We start from the raw sequence: 15,096 nt of genomic DNA on the forward strand, positions 1-15,096 counted from the left end.
TATAAGGAGTCTGAAATTGTGGCATTAGTGAGTTCACCTATATCCTGTTTTCCTTAGAGCTGCCAAAGACTAGTGACAGTAAGTAGTCTGTAGACTATGATCTAGTAGTCACCTGCTAAAAATTCCCTCCTCTTCTCTATTCTGCAAAATGGGAGTCCCAGTGATACTCCATATGTTCAATAAATACATATATGTGAGAACAGATGGACATGTGTGTGTACTGCCTTTCTACTGTGTGTTGGTGGTATTTTTAGTCGGAAAAATAAGTGCAACATCATAGCAAGCCCAGAGTTGTCTTGGCCTGTTTGGTTGTGTGTGAAAGGGTCATTTGCTTAGCTCTGTGGAGAGGCTGTAGCTCCTACATATGGCCTTGTAAGAATAGAAACTTGGTGTGTCACTAAGCTTGCTAAACAGATTTACAGTGCATGAAGGATGGAATGTCATTATAATGATGCATGGTAAACATAGTGAATATAACTCAAAATGGTTCTTCAGACTTATCGTGCTCTTTTCCTCACAGGAGGTGGTGGTTACAGCCTTTTGGAATTATTACTTGTGTAACCAAAAGATGGCTCAAGCTTCTAGAAAGCAGCAGAGTACAACCCTGGATGAAATCCCAGAGCCCAGATTACCAGTGTGGGCTTTGCCATTTAGTCTGAGGCTGAGTTTTCTCATCTGTCAAATGGGAATAGTCTCAACTAGCGTCCTCAAAGGGTTGCTGTGAGGATGAAGTCACGTGATGTGCATGATGAATGACCTATAGTTCTTCAGGGCTTCCTATTACTATTCTGTCATCCTATCCTCTCAACACCCTGCCAATTAGTTTGATCTTCATTTTACAGATAAACAGACTGATGCACCTGCAGAAAAAAAAATGACTTAGCCAAAGCCACATACCTAGAAAGCCAGGATAGACACAAGGCTTCCATTTTCAAACTAGTATCACTAGACACAAACTTGGATACTTAGTGGCTTCCTAAGCCTTGTTTCTGAGCTTTGTCTTGTGGCTCTTTCTCCCTGCGGCCACCGAAGGCAGTGTGGAACGATTAACTAGCTTTTGTTTTGTTCTCCCCTTCTCCCTCTTTTTCCTGGTCTCTAGAAGAAAACACCCGCAGCCCCAACAAAGAAAACGAGCACTGCTTTCAACATCGTGGGGACCACCTATCCCATCAACCTGGCCAAGGACACGGAATTCTCTACCATCTCCAAGGGAGCCACTCCCAGTGCCTCCTCCACGCCAACTATCATCGCCTCCCCCAAGGCTACGTATGTGCAGGACAGCCCAACGGAGACTAAGACCTACAACAGTGTTAGCAAGGTTGACAAAATTTCCCGCATCATCTTCCCTGTGCTCTTTGCCATATTCAATCTGGTCTATTGGGCCACCTATGTAAACCGGGAGTCAGCTATCAAGGGCATGATCCGCAAGCAGTAGGTAGTAATGGCAGTGCTGTATACCCCATGACGCATCCAGGCTCCCAAACCCCAGAGCTCCTCTTCATAAGTTTCAGGATTCTTTTTAACCCTCTTCCAAGCTGTGAAACTCAATTCATATTTATCAATCTCAATGACAAAACAACAACAAGAACAACAAAAATTCCCTTGTCCCTGGAACGTTGCTTAGTATACTGTCAAAGTTAAACACTGCCAGTTGCTCATCCTAGTCTGCCAGTGTCCCCCACCTGAGGGTACTGCATGTATTTTCTTGCACTCTGACCACTGCAGAAAGAACAGGAAGACTCTACTCCCTATAGTGGAGGCCTTGGATGTTTGAGAGCTGCAGGATGATGTTTTGATTGTCCAAATCAGGTGATTTAAACTCAGTACAGAGCCAGGCTGGGCTATCCCATATGGTCCTGTCCACTGCCATGTATGCCCATCTATAGTAGTACCTACCAGGCACAAGAACAGATAGCACAATAAGCCGGTGTTAACCTCTGAACATGGCCCCAACCCATGTTGGCTTGGCAGTTATCAGTGACAATTGAGGTTCACCGTGATCAACCATGTATAGCCCAAACAAATAGAACTAATTGAGCCAACTTGGCACCAAGATAGCCGGTGCTGGGACAATCCTGGCCCATCAGAAAAGAAGTACCTTCCTTGGTATATCTCTCCTTCAAGAAAGTCTTCTTCCTCCAATTCCTTTGCCCCCCTTTGCAACCAGCTTGAACACTGTATAGCTTGGGTGCATTACTGCCTACAATCAACTATTTTAACTAAACTATACAGACAAGAAAAAAAGATCTGGTCGATGGTCAACACAAGAATTCTTAAACGATGGGGGAAAGAGAGAACAGCTTCATCTCCTTACCAACATAACTAGGCAAATACTGGACTGGAAAAGAGAGGGAGTAGTAAATGAAGATTGAAATGTGAGTCTAAAGAAAGGGCCACTGGGAGGTGACAGTCAAACTCCTTCTTCCATGTCCTTCACATTCCATACCCTCTCCCTCACCGACACCCAAGTATCTTGATCTGTCCATATCCACGATCTCTGACCCTCTGCTGATGCCAATTCTTACAAGGAGCAAATTGCAGATTCATATAAGTATCTCTAGTCATTTTGACTTAACTAAACCATTATCTTTATTACCAGTTTTATAATGTATTATTTAGAGGCCATTTGATCTCAGTGTGAGTAAAAGGGACAGGAATAAATACAAAATTTTTATAAGGTAGATTAACCGAGTCCCAGAAGTTTGAATAATTTATCTGGGCTCATTACAAGTGTCTTCAATAAAGAGCTGTCACACACCCCTTTCCAAAGCCAAAATGAAGAAAAGACTGAGAAGCCAGGCCTATGTTGACCTCAGAATCAGCACAATGTCAGCAGGCCTTCTTGGTCATGAGGGAGGTTTGGATACCACAAAGGTCTTAAGCAGGTTATGCTGTGTCACCCAAGACCATTTCTAGTAGTCCTGGCTGAAGGGAATGAGACTGTTTAAGACAGCAGCCCCAGCCACTTTGGATGTGAATACTTGTGGAAGTCCAGGGTATCCTAGAAGTCCAAGGCAAAGGCATGGAGGGCACCACAAGCAAATCTCCCTTTCCACCCTCTAAACAAAATGCATCTCCTCTCCTCTCCTAAGGGGTATATCATTAGCTGCTGGTTGCCTTTCCATCCATCTTTCCCCTATGCCCTGCTTCCTTGCCATTGCTGGGATATTGCATGCCGGTCCCATTATTCCTAAGACTGTGTCTGTAGATAAATTTATGACTAGAAGAGTGTACTTTTGTGGATCTGTGGGGATGGGGGGTGGGGTGGGTGGGGCTGTTCATGATTGTCTTATGAGATTTAGAATGGAAGCCTGACCTTTGCCTCTCTGTAGAAATTGTGTTTCTAAATGCTTTGGTGCAATGTAGCGGCTGTTTATTAAACCCTTTCTGAATTGTATTTGGGTTGGAAGACTTATTGATTACTCCTTGCCTAACACAGACCTAACCCGTTCTGTGTTCTTGACTTGCACTGACCCCTCCTCCCCCACCCCCACTATTGCCATCTCTACGTTCCCTTTATTATCCTTAACTAGTTGTACAAAGGACTTACCATTCAACAAATCAGGTTATGAATGCACTGCATCTTGGTTGATATCATCCCTTAGTTTCTACTTCTTTTTAAACTTCAACTGATGGTACAAGAGAGTTACAATTTCACATGTCCCTCGAAGTGTCCACGGCTTCTGAATCACTCCTTCCATCTCTCCCATTCCTCTCGCCTCTTCCCCCAGAGTCCTTTCATGTTTTCTACTTCCTTGATCACATGTGTACAGTGAGTATTCTAATAAAGCTGCATGAAGCACAAGACCACTTGCACACAAGATCTAGTACAATGGTCCCAAATGTGACCTATGTGAAAACTGATTTGATTGAGTCAAGGGTCTTATCATAAAATACGAAAGGGAAGGAAACAGATGCATTGGGTGCCCTGCTATATTCATTTAATCCTGGGAAACAGAAATATACATTCACTGTAATTCTATAGAATTTCTTTCCCTTGCCCTTTGAGGACTATTTCCCTTAGGTGACAGTTCTCTTGGGTAATAATTACCAGGCAGAGTAAAGATTGTTGAACTATGAGTGGAGATATGAATGATAACGCATTCTGCGATTAGAACAAATCTGAAATCTAATCTCATAAGACATGCTTGAGAAATTACCTGGCTTCTGAGTGATGGAAAAATATCTTTGGGAGAATATTTTATATCATAAAAATATTTTCTTGTCCAAAACAAAAGGAAGGACTTGGACATCCTGACCCTACGTGCATGTTCCAGTCCTGAGATCACCTAGCCTAAACTAGAATACTGTCTAACACATAGTTGATGATAATTACTTATTGAATAACTGAATGCTAATCTAGATGAGAGATATTTGGACTTGGATTTCTTCAGGGTGATGTTGGTGAGGAAACCAGTGATACCATGAACAGAGACAGTAATAGAATCAAGCAAAGAAAATGTGCAGCCTTCTGAAGCAGTTCCAATGCCATCCTCATACTGAGAAATGTGCTCTATTTAGTGCCACTTTAGTTTTTCCTAATTAAATAATTGTTTGGTCCTTTAAGCTTTTAAATCTGGGAGTTTAATGATCCGTGAGTTCTCTTTGCCAGAATACTGATGAAAGAAGATGAAGGCATAAATTTATGAGCGCCAGATCCCATTGAAAGCTTCAAGGATACCAACTGGCTAATCCAGGATGAATCTCTGTTACAACTCCCTTCAGAGGGTGGCAGGTTGGGTTTAAGAGAGAGATACCCCATAACTGAGTTTTGGGAATATGTCGATACATCATGGAAATAATAGGAAATATACAATTGGTGGAGGTTGTGTCAAAGGAATCCCAGAACTGGAGGCCAGTATATGTCCTCTTCAGCTTCAATAGCTTCTAAGTATACAGGCTCCCTTTAGTCCAAGAGCACTAATCATGTAACCACCGGCTGCACTTGTTGATGGGAAAGCTGCCTTCTGGGCCTCCTGCCTTTCTTTAAAAAAATAAAACTAAAAACCAATCTTACATTGTATGCATTTAAAATATACAATATACTGTTCTGATTAATATATGTCTATTACATGAAGCTGGGGGTTAGACTCCTTTTATTCTTTTGCCTTTCTGCCTTTTATAATTTACATATTAATGAGATTATAGACCATTTGTTCTTCTTTGGCTTATTTCACTTAACATAATATCCTTCGGGCCCACCTACGTTGTCACAAATGGGCAACCTACACCTATTCTGCCTTCTCTCTCCCTCAGTCTAATAATTTGTTGTGGCAAGAGCAGTGAGATTGATGCCCCAGAACAATCCCATTACAGTCACTGTGTAAAGTTGGTCAAGTCCTCCCCTGAACAGATACATCGGTTCCCAGATTATGATCAGAACACAGTGTCCTTTCCAGAAGCCTACTTGGAAATACACTCTGTTTCCAAGTGTCATCAAACGCAAAGTTGTCCTATCCTGACTGTTGTCTGCCCTCACACCAGCTCACTTTAGGACCACAAACTCTGTCTTTGACTTCTGTGTGACACAAGGAAGATATTTTGGAAGCTTGGATTAAGCACCAAGTAAGAATAGTTTGGAAGCTAAACCTATGGATACAAGCTTCTTATAGATGGAACAGTGAGCTTTCCAGCTCTACCCTGCCCCACCCCACCCTAAACCACAGCATTGCATCCATGCCCTGAGATCTAGGAGGAAGAGTCTTGTGTGTATGTGTGATGAGATGCAGGATGATTAGTGGTTCAGCTCCAGCCCAAGCATGGAAATCCAAATCTTAGCTCAGAAGAGACTAGAAATCCTCAGACACATTATAACCAAATAGGCCTCTTGGAAACTGTATACCACCTCTTCCATCTTCTCTGTCATAGGTAAAAGGTACTGTCTGGTCTGTTTATTAATTCCAGCCCCTCCTCTGTTCTTCATCTCTTCTCTTGCCTTCTCAAACCCTTCCTGTTTTGTTATTTGCTCTCAGAGGAGCTGCTCTCGCTGAGTCACCAGTGCCCTTGCTATTGAAACCTAAAGGCATTTCCAGTTATGTCACCTGACCTGTCAGCAGCATTTGACACTGTCGACAACTTCTTTATCCTTGAAAATTACTCTTTGGTTTCCATGACACCAGTCTCCTGATAGCCCCTTTCCCGCCCTACTATCTTTGTTTCTACTGTTTCCTGTACTCAACTTCTTTTCCTTAAAGGCCGAGGTTCCTGACAATATTTAACCAGGTCTTATTTCCTTTGCCACACTTTCCCAGAGTGACCAGATCAATCCTGATAACTTTAGCTAATGCACACTCCAACTGTCTCTTATTGTGCATGAAAGTACTCCAACAGAACACACCTCTTTTTTTTAAATCTTTCCCAAATATCAAGAAAGGTGAGTTGACTTAAACAGGTAGAGGGCAATGTTATTGACTAGAATATCTGGGGGCGAATGATCTACTCCCTTGCTCTATGTGACAAGTTGTCCTGTAGCAAATTACACGCACATTAGTTGTCTAGCTTCATTCTTGTTTCTAAAGGCAAAAGTTGAGTCCAAAATAAGAAGATGAAAAGGATTCCAGGTGATTGACTAGGGAATGGGTACCTCAACTCACCCATCTGACAAATGGGCTGTAAAGGCTAAAGAGCAAATTCATCTGCGACTATTGACTCCAGCATTGATGCATAGCCTTTCCTTATTTAGGGCTCATCCCTCATTTCTGACCTAAAGAGTCACAGTTCTCATACCTTTGTCCTTCCACACTAGATGTCTTGTCATACTGTGTGCTTCCATTCCATTTTGTCTTGATCTCACTAACCCAATATTGCAATCTCCCACCAGATCAAGCAGTGTAGGGGAGAATTGTCATGGTATAACTCAGTGTAAGGCCAAAGCATAGTCCAAGCTCAGAAAATACCAAATAAAATCACTTCTCAGCTGGGCCTTAATGGATGATTCAAACTGTCAAAAGAAGAAAGAGACATTAAAGACAGTTGGCAAAAAGCCCAGATGTGCGAGAGATCATAGTGAAATACATAGCCAGTTTTATGTATCTGAACTGTCTATGTACTCTACCCATTTGGTGAGTGGTGAGTGCAGTGGCTTTGGGCCAAACAGGCAAAGTAAGAGAGGCATGTTCTCAGGTAGAGAGCATATCTGCATGTCATTATGTTGCTGACTTATGATCCCAGGAGGTTGGCTTGCATATGATCGCAAAGATGATAGCACCACATGTGATCTGCTTTGAGAAAAATCACTTGGTGATCACTGAGTGGTTTCTCCATTCCAAGTCAACTTTCTTGAAACCCAGCCTTTCACATCATTTCAAAAAATTATCTTTAAGTTGTTATACAGAGGGGTTTCAACTCAGTATGTCAGCCTATGAGCCCACCTTCCCCCTCAAGTTACCTAGTTTTCTGCCTTTGATGCTTCTCTCCAGCCTTGCTACACAACAAACATCTTCTCACTCTAAAGTACATGGGACAGCTGGACGCCAGTGGCTCATGCCTATAATCCTAGCTACTCAGGAAGCTGAGATCTGAGGATCACGGTTCAAAGCAAGCCCGGGCAGAAAAGACGGTGAGACTTTTATCTCCAATAAACCACTAGAAAACCGGAAGTGGTGCTGTGGCAAAAAGCGGTAGAGTGCTTGCCTTGAGCTGAAGAGCTGAGGGAAAACGCCCAGGCCCAGAGTTCAAGCCCCATGACTGACAAAAAAAAAAAGTACATGGAACTTATTGGGGTCACCAAAGGATCAAATTAAATTAACAGAAGGTACATGGACGATGCTAACAACAATGCAATGACCTGTTACATGTTGCTCAGTTTATTCACAGTGTCAGTATGACCCTGAAAGCTGTACCAAGCTGAGATCTTCATCTGCATTCCAAAAAATTAAGGTGCCATGCGTGTATGCTGTTGAGTTTCCAATCTAGTTCTATTTCTTAAAAAATGTAGATGTAGGGCTGGGAAGGTGGCTCAGTGGTAGAGTGCTTGCCTTGCATGCCTGAGGTCCTGGGTTTGATTCCTCAGCACCACATAAGCAAAAAGAAAAAAGCCGGAAGTGGCACTGTGGCTCAAGTGGTAGAGCACTAGCCTTGAGCTGAAGAGCTGAGGGACAGCTCCCAGGCCCAGAGTTTAGGCCCCATGACCGGACCAAAAAAAAAAAAAATGTAGATGTAACCTGGAATCATACTAGTTGATGTCTTTCCTGCCTCTTCATGGGAGGAGATCTGGGGAAATTTAAGGAATGTTGACTGGAAAAGTAGAGTTAATGAATCCCTTTTAGAAATAGTATCAGCCAGTGAAACCCAAGTCTTAGTCACTATATTTCACTTACACTGGTGTCAGGAAAATTGGTACTGTATCTGGAGGTTTCAAGAATATGTTGGGAAGTCACTAATTCATGGCTCTTTGAGCCATGTCCATGCTGTGCTAATGCCATATGATGAGTTACAGCCAACCTTTCCAGGCTAAAGTAAGTGGTTCTGGTAAATGGGGAGTTATGCCCAACTCTAGTATTCTGGCCAGTGGTTGCCTTAGCTGGGAATTACTTCCAGACTTGGAATATGACCAACATACTATGACTTGGATAGAATAATCAGCATGTCTTTGTCCAAAATGGGATAAAAATAATAAAGAAGGAATAGAGAGGGGGAAGGATAAAAGAAGGGGTAGGCAAAAGAGAAAGAGAGGGAGGAGAATAGGAAAAGATAGAGAAGGGAGAGGTGGGAGTGATCAAACAAAAGAAAATATGTCCAAGGATTAAAACTAAAAACACTAAGGAGGCTGAAAGAGGAAGAAATATTAGATGATGAGAGAGAGAGAGAGAGAGAGAGAGAGAGAGAGAGAGAGAGAGAGAGAGAGAGAGAGAGAGAGAGAGAGAGAGAGAGGGCGGGAGGGAGGGAGAGAGAGAGAGAATAGACACACAGGTCACATATAAAACATCTCTATAATTTCAGAGGAAGGTTTTTACACTTGGTCCTCCAAGCAATGGAGAGATACTATAGAATGTTTATCAGCAGAGTGTAGGAATGATAATGGTGGGGAAGCCACTAGTTTTCATGTCAGATGATGAGCTCAGCACTGGACATATGAAGATGGAGGTATTTTTGTGGTATACTTGATGGAAGTATGCTGGAAGCAATTGGTTATCTAGGTGTGGAGCTTGGGGATAAGATCTGAACTCAAGACAACCATCAAGGATCAAGCTCCATCAGTTTGTAAAACATGGTAACCGAAGTGTTAGGTTCTCCTAAACTTCCTCTGCCTATACCTCACATGTCCAGCCATGGGAAGGAGTTCAGACAGAGAAGAAAACATGGCCCAGACAGATACTTAAGAGAAGCAGTCCCAGGAACAATTGAGGGATGTTTCTGGAACAAGGTAAGGGAGACTGAGAATGGTACAAAAAAGTACAAGGGAGGGTGGAAGGAGGTGCTGCTGTGGCTGGATGGTGAGAGATGGAAGAGATCATTTCTACAAGATAGAAGAATGATCAGAGCGGCCAGTTGCTGCTGCTGATTTAGGAAATTCAAGAACTGAAAATTCTTTAGATGTATGGACAAAAATCTTTGGCTAATCTTTCCAGAACACTTTCTGGGGATGATACAAAAACAGGTGACATACCATGAGCTGATTCTAAAGTAAGGGATAAATGAAAAGGACAAAGACATAGCTATAGCAAAGACGCAAGTGTAACTCGATGTGAGGATTGATAATAGATTAGTGTATTATATGTGGGAGAAGCTTCTATGTTTTATAGAATGAGTAGGAGAAACTGAGAGAAAAAGAGGAGAAAAGAACAAAGGGGTGAGAAATAAAGGGAAGGACAGGAGAAAGGAGGGAAGGGAAAAGGAAATGACAAAACCTGTGCGAGAGGCGGGGTGTAGAGCACAAGCATGCTCACAGGCAAGGATACAGGTCAATCAGGAATGTGTTGGGACTGTGGGGCCTAGAATCCTTCTGGTTATAGGCAGAACAATTGTACCTTCAAATATATCTCCATTTTAATCATTAGAATATATTCCCTACCTAGAAAAGGAAGATTGAAGTTACTAATTCACCTGCATCAAATCAGAAAATGATTAGACTGCATGTAGGGTGAGAAAGACCCATCCCACAAAGTTTGTTCACTTTGTTTTACATTTTTCTTCTTTTCCCTTTTTCTTTTTTGGAACAAGGCTTAAACTCAGAGGTCTTATGCTCTTAATGACCTTTCTTGCTCACTGATAGTACTCTACCACTTCAGTCATGCCTCTGGCACAGCTTTTTGCTCTTAGCTGGAAACTGAGTGTTTCACACTTTTCTGCCTAGACTAGCTTTGAATTGAAATTCTCCAAGTCTCACATTTCTGAGTAGCTAGGATTACAGGCAAGAGTCACCTGCACCTTGCATTCTGTTTTGCTTTTTGACACCTTATTACAATATGTAGTCTAACCTGCCTTCAAACTCTCTAGATAGCCCAGGCTGGCCTTGAACTCGTATTCTTCCTGTTTCTTCCTCCCTAGTTGTGGACAATGTTCTCCTTTTGAAGTTGGAGGAAGGAGGTCCGGGCCAAGAAATGTACATAAATATTACAAGGTAAAGAAGGGCAAGAAAGCAGATTCTTCCACATGGCTTCCAGCATAGCCCAGTGAGATTCACTTCAGACTTCTGACCTCCAAAATTGTATCCTGATAAGTTCAAGTTGTACTAAATAGCTAAGTTTAATTTGTTAATATAGCCATGGAAACTAATCCATATCCTACCTTTATTTATTTATTTTCAAAGTTCTAATCGTTGGACAATAACCAAGGCCCACTAATTGAGACTTGAGTGTTACTTTATTAAATTGGGGAACATTTAAAGCCCCCAGAATACAATTCACATTCATTCAGAATATGCTTGCACATATAGCTCTTTGGAAGCTGCTAGAAATAAAGCCAGAGAAAACATACAATGTTGAACAGCACTGCTATAAAAGGAAGGTTTCTAGCCAACAATTATTTTACCTTCACCACAGGTGTCTATTCCTTACCCTTGTTCCTTTATTAAGATCCTAACATGGTTCAACAATATTTGCTAGAAATGATATTGTACTCATGGGTGAACAAAGAGTACATTTAAGATAAATACTGAAAGACTGGTTTACTGAGAAGACCATGTTAGAACAGAGAGAGGTCTCGCAAGTTGGGGTCCTAATAAATATAAAGGCCAATGCATAAGGGAAAGCACATTTAGAAAGTAAGTCATAGGGGGAACTGTGGACCTAGAGCGCAATGCTCCCTAGAAGGAAACACCACACTGGAAGGAAATGGAAGGATTGAGGGTTTGTGTATGTGAGGGGCTGTACCCAGTCCAGGTCCCCCCCCCCCACATACATGTAGGGCAGCCATGTGTTTAAAGTGCTAGCTCACTTGGATCTCCCTCACCCCCATGAGACCAGGTTCCTTGAAGGGAGTGACCTTGCCATATCTCCGTGGCTCTGTAAATGACAGACAGATACTAGTCTGTGTCTCCCTGCTTCTGACTTGAGTGAGGCAATGGATTTCACAGGAAGTTTAATCACCAGTAGAAGCTGCAGAGAACTCCGGAAGTGGTGAGCAAAGATGGAAAGCAAGGATCATGCTTTTTGACCTTTTGCTGTTTTTCTCCGACATCCACGCTTCCTCTGTTATTGATCTTTTCTTTCTCGCAGCCATCACCTCTTGAAGGGAGTGACAGCTAAATGAAACTCACTTGAAAGATGTCTATAACGAACCATCAAAGGAAAAAATATCCCAACAATTAAGGATGTGGGAACAAGGACAATTCCGTTTAAGGCCCTAGTGATGGGCCTTGAAGCAGCCCCTGATGTTTCCTTTGCCGGATTCTCACTTCTTAAATAATCATCTAGGGTCTCACATTCCTACTTTCCAGCAGACCCAAGAATGAAGAAGAAATAGCTAGATTTAGAGGCTTCAGTCACTGCATCTAGCCACAGAATGGATTTTTGTTTCTTGTAGAGAGATTAAATCAGCAAATCAGCCAAAGTTTCCGTATTAACATTTCGTTTCCATCAACCAATGAATAAGACAAGGGAAAAACTCCCCTAGTCCTCCCAGCAGCTCACTGCCCTTTCCTTCCCATCATGGATCTTAGACTGTAGGTTAGTAGAACTTTCACTGTATTCCCTAGGGGCTCCAGGCTGGCAAGAGTAGTTGTATTCTTAATAAGCAGGAGAAAGATGACTGGTACAGCTTCTTTCAGGGGCCATGGGGAAATATCTTCATCCGGGAGTATGTCCTAGGCACTGACAGGTCATTTCCCACAGAAGCCACCTTTCAAGTGGATTTCATTTAGTTCTCAATCATCTGAGAAGGTGGTCATAATGAAAATAGGGGAGGATGTTTGGGGGCTGGATGAGGTGATGAGAAAGATCAAGGAAGATGACTCCTCTGTGTGCCCTTTAAGACTAGCTAGGCATATCCACTGTTTTCCATTTGCAGAACTATAAACTCAAGGTAACAAGTGAGTTGATTTTCTCAAAATGTGGCTCATTGTCTCTCCTTCCCCCAGTCTCTGAAGTTAATAGGAAGATAAACAGCTCTTCATACAGGAAACAGTATGTGTAAGATGACACAGAGAAGTCAGTACATATTGAGGAACTATGATGAGTTACATGTACCTCCTAGGAAGAGCACCTGGTAAGAAAGCAGAGTATAGGAATATATGCTAGAGATTTGGATGTAGAGTCCAGTAGAAAGTGGCAGTGATATAGAAGCAGGTACAGAGTTCGGTGTTTATGTGACAGTGGATGAAGTACATTGAGGGACATTATGTATGAGAACACCATGCTCAAATGAGAAGTGGAAGGACCTCTTTGTTTCTGCTAGAACAGAATAGCAAAGAGTCAGAATTGTAGCAGGAAGGCCATGCAGGAGGCTATTGAAGCAACTGAGATGACAGATTGTGAAAATAGTCCACTCAAGGACAACCAGGAGACATTCATGATACATAAAATACCTAGGAACTGTTCTAGTTCTGAATAGGATAGCTTAAGAGAACAAGCCCAATAGCTGCGAAATTAAAATCCTAGTTTAGATGTTTGAGTTGATGGCTGTGATATTTTATTAGCTATGTTATAGTATTGGTAGTGTAAATCTTTTTAAAGACCATTCTTGCTGAATTTGTAGTGGATATAGGGGATCTGCAGCTAGAGACCAAAAGAAGAAGTGGTTTAAGGTGATCAAAAAAGTTTCCAAGGGCTGGGAAGATGGCTCAGTGGTAGAGCGCTTGCCTTGCATGCTTGAGGCCTTGGGTTCGATTCCTTAGCACCACATAAGCAGAAAAAAAGCTGGAAGTGGCACTGTGGCTCAAGTGGTAGAGTGCTAGCCTTGAGCTGAAGAGCTGAGGGACAGTGCCCAGGCCCAGAGTTCAAGCCCCACGACCGGACCCTCCCCCCCAAAAAAGTTTTCAAATTGGAGCAATCATCAAGCCAGTTGAACTTGAAATGCATGTTCATGGAACCCAATCTGCCAACTGCTGAAATTTTCACTCATACCCAATTCTCACCAAGCTGAGTAAGTAAGTTTAACTGCGTAATGATTGTTTCAATAAATAGGACACGAAGGCAATAGGGAAGTTAGTAGTAGAAAGTGGATAGAACCGAAGTTCTTTAAGTGTTTGAAAAACAGGTACTTTAAATATAGATGAATGACTGCAACAGTAATATAAATAGAGAAATTGAGTGCTTGCTTAAAGTACTAAAGTGTGCCAATTTAAAGTATAACCAGTAGAAATGACAAGTAAGTTGTCATTCCAACTGGGAAGGAAAAAGTCATTAATGCAAGGGAGGTCAAGAATGTTATATTAAATCTCCACATGGATAGTGTACATACCCAGAAGGCTGACAACTTGGATCCGAGAGAATAACTGTGAGCCTGGAGCTATGATTTTCAGTGAAGAAGAGATTAAAATCATCAGTGTTGAGGGGAAGTTAATATGACCAAGAGCTTCAACTCATTAGGGTATAATCACTCGTTAGCCCAAAGTTTTGCCCAGAGTCACCTGAGTTGATAAATGAATGAATGAATGAACTAATGATGCATCAATGAGTCAATCTAGAAAAATGTGGGACCTACTCAAAACAATTCTGGTTTTAGAATCATTTTAGACTCCATATGATGGAGAGAGGGGCCTCTCAGAATTTCCAAACACCTTGAAGATAGAGATCAAGTCCCAGGGATTTCTTAGATTAGCCTTGAGATTGGTCAGTGTTCTGACATCTATTCCATTGGACCCCACCTACCCTCACTGAGCAGTACTTGGTACATTCCCCTTAGAGAAGAGTTGTTGAAGTGGACCTGTCCCTTCATAGGTCTCATTCTTTACAGGGTAAGGTTCTTGCCTTGAGAGCAGGCCTTTGACACACTTTAAGTCTTTATTTGAGAGCTTGTGAGCACTTCAAATCCTAAACATGAAAACTGTATTTCAGGGTAGGGCATGTGGCCTAGTGGTAGAGTGCTTGCCTAGTATGCATGAAGCCCTGGGTTCGATTCCTCAGTACCACATACATAGAAAAAGTCGGAAGTAGCGCTGTGTAGTGTTCACCTTGAGCAAAAACAAGCTCAAGGACAGTGCCCAGTCCCTGAGTTCAAGCTCCAGGACTGGAAAAAAACAAAACTATCTTTCATAGGATAGCTGTCTGTTTACTGATTACTTCCTATTGTTCTGAAGTCACTTTGTGTAAGGGTTATAGACATACATAATTGGACTGAAATTATCAAGAGTAAATGTTATTGCTGTAGATTAAAAATACAAAACAAACAGAAATAATTGCATTTTGGGTGGGAAAAAATGGTATTAGGCTATATAATGTTTTTCTCCCTATGGTAATTGTAGAATGCAAAGGTAATAAATAAACATTACAGGTGAGCATGGGTTTGGACAGAGAGTAAACTGAGTCGTGATTGTGAAAAACTTTCTTCCCACTCAAGTTGCCTTTGCCAGCAAAGACTGCAAATGAGTGTTGGATTTCAAATGGGAAAGTGCTGGAAAGTGTCTGTGAATCCCCTGGGATCTTGACAAAATGCAGATTCTCACTCAGAAGGTCTAAGGCTGACCTGAGAACTCCTATTTCCAAGGTACTCCAGGTG

At 42.0% G+C, this 15,096-nt stretch overlaps 1 protein-coding gene across 1 annotated transcript in view; it reads left to right on the forward strand.

Moving 5' to 3' along the window:
- Gabra3 (gamma-aminobutyric acid type A receptor subunit alpha3) overlaps positions 1 to 1,591 on the forward strand; it is a 92,678-nt gene extending 91,087 nt beyond the window's left edge. Inside the window, exon 9 of the mRNA XM_042680385.1 lies at positions 1,100 to 1,591. Coding sequence (XP_042536319.1) covers positions 1,100 to 1,435 — 336 coding nt within the window. The 3' untranslated portion in view covers positions 1,436 to 1,591. The remainder of the gene's footprint in view (positions 1 to 1,099) is intronic.
- The last annotated feature ends 13,505 nt before the right edge of the window (positions 1,592 to 15,096 follow it).

The sequence above is a fragment of the Dipodomys spectabilis genome, unplaced genomic scaffold (genome assembly GCF_019054845.1).
Source record: "Dipodomys spectabilis isolate Male_0828 unplaced genomic scaffold, ASM1905484v1 ptg000060l, whole genome shotgun sequence".
Lineage (NCBI taxonomy): Eukaryota > Metazoa > Chordata > Mammalia > Rodentia > Heteromyidae > Dipodomys > Dipodomys spectabilis.